This window comes from Nicotiana tomentosiformis, chromosome 6 (assembly GCF_000390325.3).
Source record: "Nicotiana tomentosiformis chromosome 6, ASM39032v3, whole genome shotgun sequence".
In the NCBI taxonomy this organism is placed as follows: Eukaryota; Viridiplantae; Streptophyta; class Magnoliopsida; order Solanales; family Solanaceae; genus Nicotiana; species Nicotiana tomentosiformis.
Window position 1 is genome coordinate 23,502,801 of NC_090817.1, and position 19,963 is coordinate 23,522,763.

General features: G+C 35.3%; 1 protein-coding gene across 1 annotated transcript; it reads left to right on the plus strand.

The window, feature by feature from the left end:
- The first annotated feature begins 11,840 nt into the window (after nucleotides 1-11,840).
- LOC104107972 (VQ motif-containing protein 10) lies at nucleotides 11,841-12,146 on the plus strand. Its single transcript, XM_009616923.2, has one exon. It carries the CDS (start codon nucleotides 11,841-11,843, stop codon nucleotides 12,144-12,146), a length of 306 nt encoding a protein of 101 aa, XP_009615218.1.
- The last annotated feature ends 7,817 nt before the right edge of the window (nucleotides 12,147-19,963 follow it).

Genomic DNA, 19,963 nt, shown 5'->3' on the forward strand with positions numbered 1-19,963 from the left:
AAATGTTCCGCACCTGCGGTTGCTGACCAACCTCCTCTCCCTCGCACTTGCGAGCTCGCACCTGCTGCCCTTTTCATGCAGGTGCGATTGCACCAGATATCAGTTACATCATCATTTCATCCAAGTCCAAACTTGATCCGTTAACCATCCGGAATCCACCCGAGACCCTCGGGACGTCAACCAAATATCCCAAGACGTCCCAAAACACATCACGAACTTAGTCTAGTCTTTAAATGACATCAAATAACTCTAAAAACATGAATCACCCTCCAATTCAAACGTAGTGAACTTTGAAACTTCAACTTCTACAATCGATGTCGAAACCTATCAAAACACGTCCGATTGACCTCAAATTTTGTACCAAAGTCACATTTGACATTACAGACCTACTCCAACTCCCAGAATTGGAATCCGACCACGATATCAAAAATTTCACTCCCAGTCAAACTCTCAAAAACCTTCAAATTTCTAACTTTCGCCAAATGACCCTGAAATGACCTACGGACCTCCAAATCCACTTTTGGGCGTGCTCCCAATACCAGAATCACCATACGGAGCTATTCCCAGGCTCGGAATCCCAAACGGACACCGATAACATTGAAATACAACTCAATCCAATTTTCATGAAATTCTTCCAAAATACCTTCATGCACTTGTCTCATTCTACACCGGCAATACCTTCGTGCACTTGTCTCATTCTCACCCAATATATATATATATATATAGACCAAATCAATTGGCACGGCAACATCCTTCGTGCATTTATCTCTTTCTCACCGTGCATACGTATAACAATACCAACTAGGTGGGAGTCACACAGTAAGCAACAACGACTACAAGTCACATAGAAAATATAGGTGCACAATAACATCTCAAGATAAAGGCATGAATGTATACACAACAAAACGATATCACAATATAATGTATGTCTCTCGTCCTCTCCTGCACGGAAACACCCTTCGTGCCATGAATATATGATAATATAAAAATAATGGCACGGCATTACCCTTCGTGATTTTACACTCTCAATGGCACGACATCACTATTCGTGTTTTACACTCTCAAATGGCACGTTATCACCCTTCGTGCTTTACACTCTCCCTCACATGATAATATAAATGAAATGGTACGGCATCACCCTTCGTGCTTTTACACTCTCAATGGCACGACATCACTCTCCGTGCTTTACACTCTTTCTTACCAAGCACATGTATATCATTAACAAGCAAGGTAGGAAGCATAAATAACATCAATGAGAGTGTTTAAACCACAACACAATACAACAATTTATATCACAATTTATCACTGACCACAAGTAAATTCCAAATATGAGGCAGAATCAATAAATTTCTCAACAAATAGCCTAACGCTCCACACAACGTATATAAAACCTCAAAACAATCAATAGAGGTGAAAAATACTCAGTATAGGGCAACGCCTTCATTAATCCAAATTCTTGATAATTATATTAACTCCTCAATTTAAACTTATTTAATAAATATTTGCAGAAAAGGATTCCATCATGAATTTAGTTCTAAGAAAAATATCAAATCAATAAACACACGGAATTCACATAAAATCCAAGTGACAATAACACCAAATTATTATATAAAATACAAACTCGACAAATAAGGAAAGAGGCGTGATAATTCAAGGATTTACCAAATGCCAATAATTATCCAATTTAATACATAAAGATGCCTAAAACTTTAAACCAATAAAATCTGCACATATAAGCCCGAATACGTACTCGTCACCTCGCGTACACGGCTTCCAATCACACAATTTTCACATAAGACTCAATGCCCAAGGGGTAATTCCCCCACTCAAGGTTATGCAAGATACTTACTTTTTTGAAGTTATGCCGATATTCCAAAATAGCCTTCTTGCTTGAATTGACCTCCAGACATCTCAAATCTATCCAAATTAATTGTATAACTTCATTAAAATTCATCGAAAATAATTTCGGATAACAAAATGTCGACTTAAAATTTCACATTAAAAAGTCACCCAAAAGTCAATGCGGGACCCGCCTCTCGGAACCCGACATAATTTTCATGAAATCTGTATACCCATTCCGATAAGAGTTCAACCATACCAATTTTACCAAATTTCGATAACAATTCGACCTCCAAATCTTAAATTTTCGTTCTTGAAATTTTTTGCAAAAATCTTGATTTCTTCCATTTAAATCTGAAATAAATGATGAATATAATCATAAAATCATGAAGTATAATCACTTTCGGATATAGAACACTTACCCCAATCCATATGGTGAAAATCGCCTCAAAAATTGCTTCAATCCGAGCTCCATAGCTCCAAATATGTTAAAAATGGCTAAAACCTTGAAATATAGCTACTGCCCAAGTATTTACTCTTCGCGATCGCGAAGCACAACTTTTCTCAGCCCAAAATTTGCCTTTCGCGATCGCGAAGAACAAGTGCTCAGTTCTTCCAGACAGCCTCTAGTATAATGGTCATAACGTTTTGTACAAAATTCCAAATTGTAAATGGTTTAACTTTCTAAAAACTAGACACCAAGGTATACAACTTTCATGTTTTTCTCATCTCCTAGTTCCTAATAGATTGCTAGATATAAGCTGCCAAAGTTAGCCGTGTGCAACACAAATTTCTTCTTAGCTATTTCCAAACTCTTTCCAAACATCCTGTAGTATATCAACCATAACTTTTTGTACACAACTCCAAATTCCAAATGGTTTGATTTTCAGAAAACTATACACAAAGGGATACAACTTTCATTTTTGGATCATCTCCAAATTCCTTATAGATTGCGAGATATAAGCTTCCAAAATCGGATCAGTGCAACAAGATTTTTCTCTACGCGATCGCTAAAAGGCTTCTGCGATCGCGATACAAAGTGTCCAAACATCAAAATTGCTCTTCGCGATCACGACCGTTTGTCCGCGATCACGATACATACCTCTGTGGCCAAAACCCAGCAACTAAAAATGGCCTAGAAATGGTCCGAAACCACCCCGAAACTCATCTAAGCCACTCGGGACCCGTCCGATCATACTAACAAGTCTCAAAACATATTATGGACTTAGTCGAAACCTCAAATCACATCAAACAACGCTAAAACCATGAATCATACCCCAATTCAAGCTTAATGAAACTAAGAAATTTTAACTTCTACATTCGACGCCGAAACCTATCAAATCAAGTTCGATTGACCTCAAATTTTGCACACAAGTCATAAATGACATAACAGACCTATGAAAATTTTCAGAACTGGATTTCGACCCTGATATCAAAAAGTCAACTCCCCGATCAAACTTCCAACTTAAACTTCCTATTTTCGCCATTTCAAGCCTAATTTAACTACGTGCTTCCAAATAATTTTCCGGATACACTCCTAAGTCCAAAATCACCATACGAATCTATTGGAATAATCAAAACTCTATTCCAGGGTCGTTTACTCAAAAGTCCAACTCTGGTCAACTCTTTTCATTTAAGCTTCAAAAATGAGAATTGTTCTTTCAATTTAATCCCGAATCATCCGAAAATCAAACTCGACCACACCCGCGGGTCATAATACATATTACGAAGCTGCTCGAGGCCTTAAGTCACTGAATGGGGCGTTAATTCTTAAAACGACAAGTCGGGTCGTTACATTCCTCATCCTTCGCTGCCCAGTTGTTGCCCCAATTCCAAATCCATCTCTGTAACACTTAAACCAATAGATCGCTACCATTCTAAACCTCTACGAAGATCATCCTTCTCGAGCCATCAACATTAGGATTATCGATTCGATTCTGAACCACAGCACACTGCGACATCTGACAGCCGCTTCCCCGGCACCATTCATAATACTCTGCCCCAAAGGTGATTTGAAGAAGGCCATAACACCAGCGAACTTAACACATTCAATCAAGGACGACGATACCACATCTCGGATGAAAATTCCACCACACTCGAAAATACTAAGTTTCTTTACTCTATCAATAAAACTTGAACATTCTTAGTCCGATTGCCTTTCCCTCCGCTGGAAATAAAACACTGAACCTCTGAATCACGTATTGAGAAAAACCTCCTTTCAATTCATTCATTGCCCGTACATGTAGACAAGTATCCTACCATTACTTTAATATTATGCGATAACAACTCGTGAACATTATAACAATTGGTGCATAGCCCCAAAACCATCAGAAATACAACTACTGAGCTGAGATGACACAACATCCTTCCAAAAGGCGACGACATCAGCCCAATCGAATACGCAGGGAGAAACATCCTGCTATACATCCGTAGTGCCATTAAAATTCCTCGATTCCAAATTAATAACAAGCACTTCACATCGCATAAGATTGAATGGGAAAAAAATTAAGGCATAAGCCTCAAAGGAATCAAATCGCACGATGAGGAATCAAGAAGAGAAGTGCTCCTAACAGTCATGTAGCCTCTCGAAGATAAGTACAGACGTCTCTGTACCGATCCGCAAGACTCTACTAGACTCGCTCATGATTCGTGAGACCTAAGTGAACCTATTTCTCTGATACCATGTTGTCACGACCCAAAATTCATAAAAGTCGTGATGGCGCCAGACACCACTGTTAGACAAGCTAACAATAAATACTTAATTGGGTTCTCATTTTGTTACTTTTGAAATCATATTTTCCTTCAATTTAAATAGTAAAGAATGGGGATTTACAGAGTAAATAATAATACTTTTAACAAATTCAATACAGAATAACCCATAATCATCCCAAAACCGGTGTCACAAGTACATGAGCATTAACTAGGAATATAAAATATAATACAACACCTGTCCGGAATACAAATTGAACAGGAAAAATGTAAATACGCTGAAGGAGACTCTACTGGCTGCGGATCGGCGAATGGAATGAAGCTCACCTAGGTCCCTGCATGTATACACGCCTCTGCTCTCACATGGCCTCTAGACATATATGTACCTGCACAAAAATGTGCAGCAAGTATAGTATGAGTAGGTAAGCAACGTGTACCCAGTAAGTATCTAGCCTAACCCCGGAGGAGTAGTGACGAGGGGTCGACATCGACTCTCACTAGTAGTCCAACAACATCAGGTACAATAAAGAGGTAAGTAAGTATGAGGCAGAGTAAATAAATGAAATAAACAAGTATAAAACACGTGATACAAATCCCCCTCTTTACGAGGAACTCAAGCTCTTCATTAGAAATTCCCTCCTTAACCGGAGCATATATATAGATATAGTGGATCTCATCAAGTAGCTTACCATAATTCAAATTCGGGAATTCACCGATACACTGGCTTCTTGCCAATTCTTACGCACGATTTCATGGAGATATGATATAGGAAATGCCGAGGCGTACGACCCGATCCAATATAATAATAAAATTTTGCACTGCCAAGGGTCGAACGACCCGAACCATATGATAAATCAATTAACCTTCCGAGGCGAACAGCCCGCTCCCATGAGAGTGTGGTACATAAATTCTGCCGAGGCGAACGGTCTGATCCCATAAGAAGTGAAATATATAATCCTGCCGAGGCGAACGACCCGATCCCATTTGAATAAGAAGCATTGATGGGTCCTTGACCCCACTCACGGATAAACGTGTGAGTTGTAATTTATTTAATGAAAACCTTTCGATGAAACACACACATACATACATATATATATATATATATATATATATATATATATATACCGGAGCCATGCCGTAAGAGGAGGTATATTATCTGATGGCTAATCGTGAACCCATGAAGTATCTACAATAGCAAGTGTAGCCTCAATTAGAATGTAAAACAGGGGAATTAATAAGCGAAAGACTACTCAAATAGTACAACTATAGCATAATGTGAACCTAAGTCTACCCGGACAATAACATGAATGTAGCTACGTACGGGCTCTCGTCACCTCGCGTGTACGTAGTCCCCACAACAAGTAGCACACATCAAACATATCACCTAGGGGTAATTTTCCCCTCACAGAGTTAGACAGGAGACTTACCTCGCTCCGAAATTCCATAACCGGCTCCAAAGCCTCTCTAACACCTCAAACCGATGCCCGTCGCTCCAAACTAATCAATTAAGATGCAACCCAATCAAAATGTACTCTAATACTCATAATTAATCAATTTATAATAATTTTCAACTCCGTTCGAAAAATCAATAAAGCAACCCTCGAGCCCACGTGCCCGGATTTCGAAAAGTTTCGAAGACAAATACTACCCATATCACTACGAACTATTCTCAATTTCATACCCAAATTTGTGATCAAAATCCAAAATACCAATTTCTAAGTTTTTCTTCAAAATCCATAATTTCTACAAATTTTCATGTTTAGATTCATATATAAACCAAGTATTTAACTTGCAATAGGTGGGAATCACTAACCTTGACATAGATGATGAAAATCTCCCCTTGAAGCTCTCCAGAAATCGCCCAACCAAGTGAAAAATAAAGGAAATTGGGCCAAATCCCGTATTTAAAATGACACTGCCCATCACCTCTCGCATCTGCGGTCAAATAGCCGTTTCTGCGCCTCCGCACCTGTGTTAATTCCATCGTAGGTGCGGCTCCAGCTCGGCCCAACAGTCCCACATCTACGCGTCCGCTTCTGCGGTCCATGCGTCGCACCTGTGCCCATCGCCCGCTCCTGCGTTGCCCACTTCGCACCTGCGCCTTCGCAGGTGCGCCCAAATGTTCCGCACCTGCAGTTGCTGACGAGCCTCCTCTCCTTCGCACCTGCGACTCGTGGCTCGCACCTGCGACCCTTTTCACGCAGATGCGATTGCACCAGATATGAGCTGCCTGAGCATTTCAGCCAAGTCCAAACTCGATCCATTAACCATCCGGAATCCACCCGAGGCCTTCGGGACCTCAACCAAATATACCAACACGTTTCAAAATACATCACGAACTTAGTCGAGCCTTTAAATCACATCAAACAACGCTAAAAACACGAATCACCCTCCAATTCAAACTTAGTGAACTTTGAAACTTCTACTTCTACAATCGATGTCGAAACCTATCAAATCTCGTCTGATTGACCTCAAATTTTGCACACAAGTCACATTTGACATTACGGACTTAGTCCAACTCCTCAGAATCGGAATCCGACCCCGATATCAAAAAGTCCACTCCCGGTCAAACTCTCAAAAACCTTCAAATTTCTAATTTTCGCCAAATGACCCCGAAATGACCTACGGACCTCCAAACCCACTTTCGGACGTGCTCCCAATACCAGAATCACCATACGGAGCTATTCTCAAGCTCGAAATCCCAAACAGACATCGATAACATTGAAATACACCTCAACCCAATTTTCATGAAATTCTTCCAAAATTCCAACTTCCATAATAGGCGCGAAACGCTCCCGGGTCATCCAAAACCCGATCCGGACATACGTCCAAGTCCAAAATCATCATATGAACCTGTTGGAACCTTCGAATCCCGATTCCGAGATCGTTTACTCAAAAATCACAAATTAGTCAATTCCTCCAACTTAAGGCTTCCGAAATTAGAATTTTCTTTCCAAATCAACTCCGAACTTCCTGAAATTAAATTCCGATCACGCGTACAAGTCATAATACCTGAAGTGAAGCCGCTCAGGGCCTCAAACCGCTGAATGACACGCTAGGGCTCAAAACGACCGGCCGGGTCGTTACAATTTGATTTGGTATTGAGTAAAAAAATTCAATCCAAACCGGCATATAAATATATAATTTTTATATATACTTTTAAGACTATATATACATTTTTTTTAATAGAAAATGCCTAGAAATAATTGTGATCCTGTCATAGGATGTAATATTTAATGGAACTATGAAGTACATCTATTGTTATTTACTTTAAATGATGGTTTATATCATTACTATCTTATCAAATGTTATTAAAATGCGCCAATCTCTTTTTTCTTCCATATTCATATATATCAAGATCTATTAAATGTCCCTTCTGGGATACCCAATTGGTTTGGAGGGTGGTCATCCATACAAATGACCTGGGATCGATCCCCTCCTCAATACCTTCTAGGTTGAGCCTGTCGCACAGGGCTTGCCTAGTGCAGTTTACATCTCGTGTGTTGTTTGCAGGCTATTACACAATGGGGGCTTTGCCCAGTGCTCACCTGAAGGGCAAAGGCTATAGCGGCTGTAGGTTTTCCTGGAAGTTTCCAAAAAAAGAAGATCTATTAAACTCTTATATCTTTTTCGAATTTGAAATGGTATTTTAACGGTAATTTTAAAATTAAATAGTACATATCATTATTTAAGTTTCATATTGATTTTTATGTTTAATTATTACATTCGATTAACCTTGAAAACATACATCAACGAAAAATTATTGTTAGATGATTAAGAAAATAACTATCAATCTATCATGTGTTATTAAAAAAATTCTCCCATAAGAATATTTTAATACTCCATCAATTTCAATTTATGTGAACATATTTTCTTTTTAGTCCGTGCCAAAAAGAATGACCAATTTCCATATTTGGAAATAATTTACCTTTATGTAATGATTTATATCTTTTTTTCCTCTTAAAGTCCGTGTCTGTCAAATAGCTTCACATAAATTAAAACGGAGGGAGTAGATCAAATGTTTGTCAGTTTTTAAATTTTTTTTACTAAATATATATTCATTTATCAAAACTTTATCTCTAACTTTAATAAAGATTGAAATAATATTTATATAACAGAAAACCCCGAAAAAATCGACAAAACCGAGCCAATGCAAACCGATATAGTTGGATTGGTTTAATTTTGATAGAAAACGAACCATGTGGGCTCATGTACACCCCTACTTGCCGGTCAGTTGACACCTTCCTCGGTAAGAAGAAGCGTGGGGTCCTGAATAGTCATTTGGTTTTTGAGTCATAATCGTTATGGGAGAGAGGGTTGGTCTGCAATCCCACTCTCTTTTAGCTGCTATGGAGTCGACCCGTGAATATTTATCGAGATACAATTTATCTGCATCGTATAATTATACTAAATCAATAGATGTATGATATGTGTTCGCACATCGCTACTCTCTTTGAAAATCTTATGCTACCCACCTTGTCCGGAAACACTTTCTACGTCGTGTGTTCACAGAAAAATCTTAAAACTAGGCCAGACTGATATAGAATCAAACTGATTATATAAGTTAATGTGTTGTTTTTGTCTGGTACTATTTGATGCTAAATTTAGAAAGCTGTCAATTTTTTATTTGGTTTTTGGTATTAACAAAAAAATAATTCTAACCAAAGTTGCACCAAACTGGCTATATTGAAGTTCTTAGGTGGGGAAGAAGTTACATTTTGAAAATAAGTATATTGACTTTAACGACTAAAGATCATGTATGGGCAATTATATTTGAATGACTACTAATATAGTTTATTAATACTAAAAAATACATTCGTGATTAATTTATTTTAGTTGATTGAATGCATTTCTCGATAGTTATTTGTTCAAAACTATGCCAATTTTTAATAAGGTTACCGTTTTCAGTAATACGTGGAAATATCAATTAACTTGCAACTTAAGACAAACATTGCAGTCAACAGAATTGAATTCTAAAAAGGAGGAAATATTGAATAATGTCCTTGTTGTTAATTAATCACAGGACGACGAACAAAATTGCCAAATTGGCCAGAAGATTGGTAGTGGAGTAATAAATATTCTTTTATTTTTAATTAAATATTTCGAATTTGAGTTCTGCAAATAAAGTTGTTTTTAGGAAGCGTTTTATTCTCAAAATACAAACATCCGACACAAACCTAATAAACTAGTCAGTCCGAAAGCTAATACCGAACACCAAATAAAAAACCAAAACATTGTCAATCAGAAAGGCTTCTGGCATGAGATGCCCCCACTCTTTTAATTACTAATTAGGACATCTGAATAGGAGAGTGATGTGTACCTATTTACACCCACATATTCTCTTGGTCTTAATTCAAAGTTATTTTGATTATATTGATATATTGACAAGTATGACGTGGTGTATTACTATATTTCTTTTATATTGGGTTATGGTCAAGTCTACTGGTCAAATTAAATCAAGCCACCTTCAAATTGCTCCAAGAAAAAAGTTTGAACATTTGTATATGTCAACAACCTGATAATTAATTTATATTGTTTCTATTGAATTACTCACGTAATTTTTGACTATATATGCCGTTTTTGTTATGTTGATAAAAAGGATTGTTCTATTTTTTTTTTCCTTTTTTTTCCACAATAATTAGTATAGGGTAGTACTGGAACAACAATAACATACTCAGTGTGATTTCACAAATGCGGTCCGTGGAGGGTGGAATAAATGCAAGTAAAATGGAACTCTTTACGCTGTTCGAATGGGATTCCTCTGGGAACTTTTGAGTAAATAAAATTAAGTGTTTATTTTTTCATTATTCCATAAATTTTAATGGGAAGATTTTTTTCGATCTTTAAATAAAATCTGATTCTATCGCTGCAACAAATTATGAAGACTTGTTTTTGGGTCTAAAAGGATTCTTCTATCAATTTTATTATGACAACCATATCCAGTGTGAACAGATGGCATGGAAATTTTCCTTCTAATTGATTATGTGTGAGACTTTCTTTACAATCAAGATTCCTTGAAATTTCCTATAGTTTTGAATAAATAACTCCGCGTATATGTGCTTCAATTAATAAAGTTTTCCAGAATTCAAATCTAAATTTAGTACTATAAAAATATTATCCAATTAAGCTTATTCGCAAAAATAGTTGGTTTAATCAAGGGTAAAACTATGATTCATCACACAATTACACTTGTGCAAATAGATCAAAAACAATTTTCTTATGTATATGATAAATATTGAATTTAGCTTTTTGATATAAGAGAAAACTTATCGTTTAGTGATAGAGGTGGTTAAAAGTTACTAATTTCTAAATGGTTTAATAACTTCTCTATTACAATTTGGAGGTGCAACATGTACACTAATTTTTTTTGCTTTTCGTTCGGTGTTTATTAGGGCTTCCACAATAAGAAGAAAAAGAAGAATTTTTCCAACTTGCTTCGATTAAACCAGATTTACATCGTGTAAGGCCTATTAAAAGAGGAACCACTTCCTATCAGATTTTCTTTTTCATTCTTAGGATTCAAATTCGAGTCGTCTGACTAAGAGTAAAGAAATTCCTACCGATCCCATACTAGAAACATTGGAGGTATATATGTACCTTAAGCTCCCGTTTGACCATACATTTATTCATGAAATACGATCAGTTTATGAAAACAATTGAGTGTTTTTTTTTCAAGTTCCTACAATCTTGTTTAGGGCAATTTTTGGGTGAAAATTTTTCCTCCACTCACAATACTTTAACTATTTTTCAAATCATATACATGTTCAAATACAATTTCAACTTTCAAAAATTATTTTTCTAACACGACTTCAAAAACCCAAATTTATGTCCAAACACCGGCTAAAACATAGTTCCTTATTAGAGCTAGCTTATAGCTAGCTGCTAGCATGCATGTGGACAAGTTGTTCAATGAAACGAATGCAACTTCGTGTATTGTGGAGAGCCAAGGAATGAATAATTAACTCAATTTGCTTTCTTTGACTCCATCTCTGGTCATTCTAGACTGCTTGATTGATTACGACGGTCAACTCTTCCTTAATATATCCACCTTGTCAATCTTTTCTCAAGTCCTCCTCTTACTACTATAAATATGTACATATAAATCTTAATTACATATATAACACCAGCACTTTTCCCTTTCCTCATAGCCATATATATCCAAGAAATCATCTTCTCCCCATAATATTCGTCAAAGGATATATTATTATTCGATATTTGAAATTTATTGTCCGGACTAACTAATTCAGAAATACAGCCATTTCTTGTCGAAAGAACTAAGGAAAAACAAAGACATGTCAAGAGGAAGAAATGGGAGAGATCAGGTGAAGGTGGTGATAATAAACACAGAATATATAGAGACTGATGCTAGGAGTTTCAAATCAGTAGTGCAGAAACTAACTGGAAAGGAAGCAGCAGCTGCTCCAGTTCAAAATTCTGGTGTGACAATGTCTAAGTTCAAGTCTAATAATCCTAGTCCTAATTTAGGAAGGGGGATGTCATTCAAGTTGGATAACTTGCTGAAATTAGAGTTGCCTTCTTTCGACAACCTTTTTACACTTTACGCAGAAGAAGATCGATCAAATATGTTCTTAACATAATATATAAACTTTTGTGGCATATTAATGCTGCTAGCTTTTTTTAATTACTTGTTGATGGAGTGCAATATATATAACAGTGGAATAGACTGCTTGTCTAAATTTTCTTTTCATTCTATTTCTCTCGCCTTTATTCCTCAACTTCTATCTTTGGTACTTTCAGTTTAGTTACGTTATATTTCCCTAATTACATTCTTTTAATTTATTCCAAAAAGAAATGATGGGATTCGGGCGAATAAGACTGAAAACATCCAATTTTTAGTGTAAAATAGGAATGCTCTCTCTCTCTCTCTCTCTCTTATATTTTAAGATAATATGTATATATATAATCAGTTGAAGCTTTAAATGGGGTCAAAGAGATTCTCGGTAGAGATCATTTTCCACTTTCTTAATATATATGAGAAAAGTTTTTGTTTAGGGAGAAAATATATCGGATTTAATTTATATATAACTCGATGGTCAATGAACTTATGGCGTGTTACTCGAAAAATAAATTACTCGGCGCGTGACTGTATATCCCGAAAATGGAAGTTGCATGTCTTCGCCCGCTCCCGGTTCATGGTGGAATCCATTGAATGCCACTTTCGCCCTATCCAATTCACCTCCATCGAGGCAGCGAAGAGAGATCGGGATGATGGAGACTTGAATCCAAAAAATAAATTAAATCTAACAAAAAAGTCTACTAAGCATGCCAAATCAGCAAAATTGCCTATGTGACTTTCCAGATCATCCTTTTCTTTTCTTTTCTTTTTTTTTGTAGCAGGAGCTATGTATCTTTCATCCCAACTAAAAACATTGCAGCACTTTCTTATTGCTGTTTGTGAAAGAGTGTGGCTCTTTAGTTAATTACGAACTGGAGCACATAAGAACTACTATAAGAAAAATAAAATGAGTATAGATTTTTGGTCAAACTTTGAAGGAAATTGATAGACCCTGACCTAGGCTCAATGAATCTGGTGGCCTAAAGCGAAACCATATTGAGAGGCCCTTAAATTTATTTTATAAAATATTTATACTAACAACAAAATTTACTTTCTAAACAATAAATTAATCATTTAAGAAAAAAATAAGAGAATTTCAAAAAAAAAAGGAATACAAAAAATAAAGTGGTGGACTATCGGATGTTGAGGTCTACAAATTTTAATTTGGCTATCATCACAAACAAGAAAAAGAAATAAAAGACATAACGTAATAGCTTAAGTTTTGAGCATTAACTGTGATGACCCAAAATGTCATCTTTAAATTTAACAAGTAATTCTATGTTCTAAGACCTCGAAAAGCACCATTTTATCATTTCTCGACTTACGTGCACAGTCCGTACAATTTTTCGGAAAATTTTTATATGAAAAATGAATTAAATGGGAAATAGAGCTTTAAAACTCAACTAAGTTGACTTTGGTCAACATTTTGAGCAAACGGACCCGGATCAGTATTTTGATAATTTCGGTAGATCCGTATCATAATTTGGGACTTGGGCGTATGCCCGAAATCGAATTCCGAGGTCCCTACTCCGAGATATGGAATTTTGATGAAAAATTAAAAGCTTGAAAGCTTAATGATTTCTAAGAAATTACTGATGTTGGATTTATTGATCTCGGGTCCGTATTTTAGTTTCGGAGCCCGGTATAGGTCCACTATAATATTTATGACTTGTCTGCCGAAATTGGTGAGAATTAGAGTTGATTTGACATGATTCGGACGTCCGATTGTGAACATATAAGTTTTAAAGTTTTCTTGAAAACTTCCTTTGAGTTGGTGTCCGATTCGTAGTTCTAGGTATAATTTTGGCGATTTGATCGCACGAGCAAGTTCGTATGATGTTTTAGAACTTGGGTGCATATTTGGTTTGGAGCTCGGAGGGCTCGGGTTGATTTCGGGTGGTTAACGGATCATTGTTGGACTTAAGAAAACTACAGAAATCTGCTTCTGGTTTCCTTCTTCGCGTTCGCGAGGGGAGTCTCGCGTTCGCGAAGAGGAAATTTGGATTGGCACTTTTTTGTGCTTCGCGTTCACGACTAAGGAAACACGTTCGCGAAGGGTCGAGGTGCAAAGCTTCGCGTTCGCGATCGAATCCCCGCGTTCGCAAAGGGAAAGAGTCTAGCCAGGAAAATTAGCCTTCGCGTTCGCGAAGGCCAAGCCAGGCAAGCATCGCGTTCGCAAGGTAGCCCTCACGTTCGCGAAGAGTAAAATTGGACAGCAAAAATTTGTGCTTCGCGAACACGAGGCACTGACCGCGTTCGCGAAGGATAAAAATCCTAGAAACAGAACTTAAGTTCTGGAAATGGGGTTGCGACCCATTTTCAACTCTTTTCCACTTTTGAGCTCGGGTAAGGCATTTTTTGGGCGATTTTTACGGAAAATATTGGGGTAAGTATTCCTTATCCTAGATTATATTTCATGATTTCATACTCATTTATATCATGAATCCGTGAATTTATGGAAGAAAAATCAGATTTTTATAAAATCTTCCAAAAACAAAAAATTAAGATTTGAAGGTACATTTGATATCGGAATTGGACAAATTTTGTATGGTTGAACTCGTATCGGAATGGGTGTTCGGATTTTGTGAGTTTTTTCGGGATTTAAGACGTGGGTCCCACTGTCGAATATTTTAATGAATTTTAAATTTTTATCCGGAAAATATGTAAATTCATATGGAATTAATTCCTATGATTAGTATTGAATATATCGAATTGTTTGTGAATAGATTTGAAGCTTTCGGAGGCAAATTTAAAAGGAAAAGCTGTGGTTGAATAATTGATTGGAATTTGCAAAGCGAGGTAAGTGTCGGGGTTAACCTTGACTTGAGGGAATAGAACCCTTAAATTATTTATTATGTGAATTGCATGTAAACGACGCATAGGCGAGGTGACGAGTGTCTATACGTCGTCAAATTAATTGTTTGCTTGCTTACTTGAAAATTCATAAATTATTTTTAATCATAAATTAATTATTATAATAATTGTTTCTCTCTTATTCTTTGTCAAATATTAATTCTTGAATTCCTGCATTAATTGTTACATGCTATGTGAATTATGTGTTTTAATTGTTATTTGACATTTAGCATATTAAATATTAAACTGCCTATTTTCTCCCTGATTTCTATAATAATTTGCTATTTGTCATTGTTTGTTTCATAATTAAATCATAATTGTTGTATGCTTGTTGTCTTATGAATTTATATTAATGTTTGCATTTATTGGGGAATTTCTTCTATAAGAATTGATTGAAATAGAAATATCGGAAATATTGGAGGATCGGGTTGCACGCCGCAACAGACTTATTAAAAGTTAATATTGGAGGATCGGGTTGCACGCCGCAACAGACTTATTAAAAAGTTAATATTGGAGGATCGGGTTGCACGCCGCAACAGACTTATTAAAAGTCAATATTGGGGGATCGGATTGCACGCCGCAACAGACTTATTTAAAAGTCTATATATGTACTTGATTGAAATAAATATATGACAGACTTTATTAAAATGAATATATTGGAGGAGCGGGTTGCACGCCGTAACAGAACTGAAAGTGAATATATTGTGAGAGCGGGTTGCACGATGCAACAGAATTGATGGAAATGATAATTGGTTATGACTGCTGAGTTGGCTTCAATTATTATAAATGAGTTACCTGATTTATTTCTATTATTTGTTGTTGTTATTAATATTGCGTACATGTTAATGTAAGTGAACCGCCTTAGCATCGTCACTACTTTGTCGAGGTTAGGCTCAGCACTTACCAGTACATGGGGTCGGTTGTACTGATACTACACTCTGCACTTCTTGTGCAGATTTTGGAGTTGGTCCCAGCGACGTACCATAGACTTGCTCGGATTTCAGCTACCAGAGGAGACTTGAGGTATAACTGCATGGCGTCCGCAGTTCTGAAGTCCCCGTCTATTGTACTTTAGCTGTGTGTTTATTTCGAGACAACTTTATTTTATTCAGACTTTTATTTATATTTATTCTAGAAGCTCGTGCACTTGTGACACCAATTCTGGGATGGTATTTAGACACCGTTGTTTTTTATGGACTATTTCAAAATTGCTTCCGCATTTGCTTCCTTGTTATTAATAAATTTAAAATTCTTTTAAAAATGGATAATATTATTCTAACATTGGCTTGCCTAGCAAGTGAAATGTTAGGCGCCTTCAGGGTCCGAAGGTGAAAATTTTGGGTCGTGACATTAACGGTGTCAAAAATATTTACTCCTTATGATCAATTTAAACGATAATTGTAGTTCATTCTATTAAATTACACTTATTGGTGGATATCTAAAATAGATTATAAATAACCTAATATAATATGTCGAATTACACTAAATGAAAACCGGTGCATGAATACGTTTGTGTTCATGCAATTTGAGAGAACATTGTAAAAGATATTTATTATGTTGTTGATATATATAACTTAATTCCTATATAAAAAGGATAAAATTAAAATTGAATATTGAAGCAAATATACTAATTAATTAGTAAAGAAAATTATCATAATTTATGAATTTATTGATATAAAATAACCTCAATCAAATAACAAAAAATAATATATTGTAACACTTTTCTTTATACTAATTATTTATATAATTTATATAATATACAGTAATAATAATAATAATAATAATTTAAAATAAATTTGGGGCCTTCAAAATTTGGGGGCCTAAGGCGACAACCTCACAGCCCAAGCCTTTAGAGCCACCCCTGGACCCTGAGGTAAAAATTGCACGGGGCACCCTATTTGGTCGCCCCCACTTAAGCTATACCTATATTTTTAAAATTCTTTAACCTATACCCTAATTTTGACAACTTTAGACGCCTCCTCTTCTTCCTCCTGACCTATGCGCTCCTTTCTTCCTCCTCTTCTTTTTCTCTTCTTCTTTTCTCTCTCAAACACATGAGACTTTGTATAAGTAATATTGATTGGATCTGTAAAAATTTTATTAAATCTTATCAACTACCATATTCTATGTTGAAGGACGAGTAAATAAAACTCCACAAGCTGGTTAAAGTAGGTGTGATTTGTGTCTTTCCCTGATTCATCCTTCTTAAACATACAACAACAACTGACTACTACATGTCCTCTCTTCCAAGTTACTTGCCACAAGAATGGCATGCATGTGAAATTTATTATACACAATATTTGCTTTCGCGATCTCTTGGAATTAGCTTACCCCTTGCTTTATGATATCATCCGCAGAAAAAACGACAGAAAAAGGCTGCAGAACTGAAAAATAAAAGATAGGAAAAATAACTTCAGAACATTATCAAAAAAATCAGATAAAACTTCAGCACAATTTGGCTTACGTTATATTTTAAAGCCATCTAACTTCAAAGAAAGGCAGAACACAACTTCAGCTCTAAGACTACTGAAATTTAGCAAATATAAAACAAAAACTTCAGCTCCTAGAATGCTGAAGTTCAGCAAATACAAAACAAAACTTCAGCTCCTAGAATGCTGAAGTTCAGCAATTACAAAATAAAATTTCAGCTCCTAGAATGTTGAAGTTCAGCAATTACAAAACAAAACTTCAGCTCCTAGAATGCTGAAGTTCAGCAATTACAAAACAAAAACTTCAGCCAAAACATGTTGTAGTTTTATTGAACTGAAGTTTTTCATTACACTATGAACTGAAGTTTGTGTGATTGCCTTTGCAAGTCATGCCAAATTTCAGGCAAAAATATCTTAAATTTTTCTTTAATAAGGCTACACTTCAGGCAAAACATTCTGAAGTTCAAATTTCATACATAAATTTTTGCTACTTCAGGCCCGTATATTTGAAGTTACCCGAAAAGTGGGTACGCTTGTAATTTTTTTTATAAAGCGGATATAAGTTAAAATATGACCCAAAAACTGGGTATAGATGCAAATCCCCCGACCGTGAGTTGAAACTGCAAAGATAGAAAAAATTAAAAGAAACAACAAGAATCAGAAGCTGTTGAGATTGGTCTGATCTCTGAGATTATACTGTATAATGGGGTGGTGCGGGTGTAGGACGGGGTGAGTTAAGACATATGCGGGACGGGCGGGTTTATACATATGCGGGTGTGGGACGATGAGGGTTAAAATAAAAAAAAATTAAGTTTGCGGGTGGGGGTGGGGGTGGGGGTGTGCGTGTGGGTAGGGGTGCGGATGTGAGTTTAAATTCTTTACGAAATTACAGTTTTTCAAGTTCTTGTGGTTGTTGTTATGAAATTTATTTTCACATTTCCTTCATCTGCGATGGATGAACTAATAGGATCTTTACTATTATAAACAAAATACATTAATTTTTTTGACAAATTGACCATTTAGTAAATAGCTTTTGTAATTTGTTGTTACTGTCTACCTTCTGCACAGGTTTTGGAAGTTATAGAATTGGTATATAAAGTGTCCGTTTTGGAATTGAAGATTGGGGTGTGTATCGCATCCCGGTGGAAAAGTTTTAGCTTAAATGTTTTTTCGGCAAAGGGTCAAATATATCACTCTATTTTCGAAAATGGTCTAAGAATACCCATCGTTATACTATTGGGTTATCTATACCCCTGCAGTCATATTTTGGGTTCAAATATATCCCTCATTTAAACGGAGGGACACGTGTCATCGTCCTGTTGGTCAATTCTAAATATCTCCTAATTAATTAAAAAGACCTATTACCCATACCCGAAAAATAATTTTTTTTTTTGTAAAAACTGAAAAAAAACTAAAAATAAATTTTTACTAAAAACTGAAAAAAACGAAAATATTTTTTTTCTATTTTTTATAAAAAAAACTGCTTTAAAAAAACTGAAAAATAGTTTCTAAAACAATATTTTTGTAAAAACTGGAGAAAAAAAAACTGAAAAGCAATTTTCTAAAGCAATTAAAAACTGAAAAAAACTGAAATATTTTTAACTAAAAAATGAAAAAAGTAAATATTGTTTTTTCAGTTTTTACAAAAGCATTGCTTTAGAAAATTATTTTTTAGTTTTTTTCCCAGAAAATATTATTTTAGAAAATATTTTTCACCTTTTTTAAAAGCAGTTTTTTTGTAAAAACTGAAAAAAAAAATATATTCATTTTTTTAGTTTTTAGTAAAAACAATTCATTTTTTTCAGGTTTTACAAAAAAAATTGCTTTAGAAAATTAATTTTCAGTTTTTATTTTCAGTTTTTACAAAAATATTGTTTTAGAAAATATTTTTCAGTTATTTATAAAGCAGTTTTTTTTTGTAAAAACTGAAAAACAAAATATTTTCGTTTTTTAGTTTTTAGTAAAAAATTATTTTTAGTTTTTTCCAGTTTTTACAAAAAAAAAATTATTTTTCGGGTATGGGTAATGGGTCTTTTTAATTAATTAGGAGATATTTAGAATTGACCAACATGACGATGACACATGTCCCTCCGTTTAAATGAGGGGTATATTTGAACCTAAAGTATGACTGCAGGGGTATAGATAACCCAATAGTATAACGAGGGGTATTCTTAGACCCTTTTCGAAAATAGAAGGTATATTTGACCTTTGCCGATTTGTTTTTGCACTCAAAAATATGAAAAGATTGGCTTTTTTGCCTTACTACATGCTTCATCTGTTGCCACTTGCTATTGTATATTCCTTTTCATTATAAAATTATACTTTTTAAAAATATAATCGGTGAAAAGACTAGATATTTGGCCCACTACAACATTATGCATCTATAGCTACGAATTCTCAGCTACAAATATGAAAGTCATGGCTAATACCTAACAATAGCCATAAAAATTAAAATTTCATAGCTATTTATAATTTCATAAAATTATTAGCTACAAAACTAAACTGGCAAAGCTAATTCTTTATTTTTGCTATAGTTGCTAATTACCGTGGCAATAAT

What these genes read in the sequence shown, in the direction of transcription:
- LOC104107972 (XM_009616923.2), top strand. Translation starts at nt 11,841, where the DNA reads ATGTCAAGAGGAAGAAATGGGAGAGATCAGGTGAAGGTGGTGATAATA.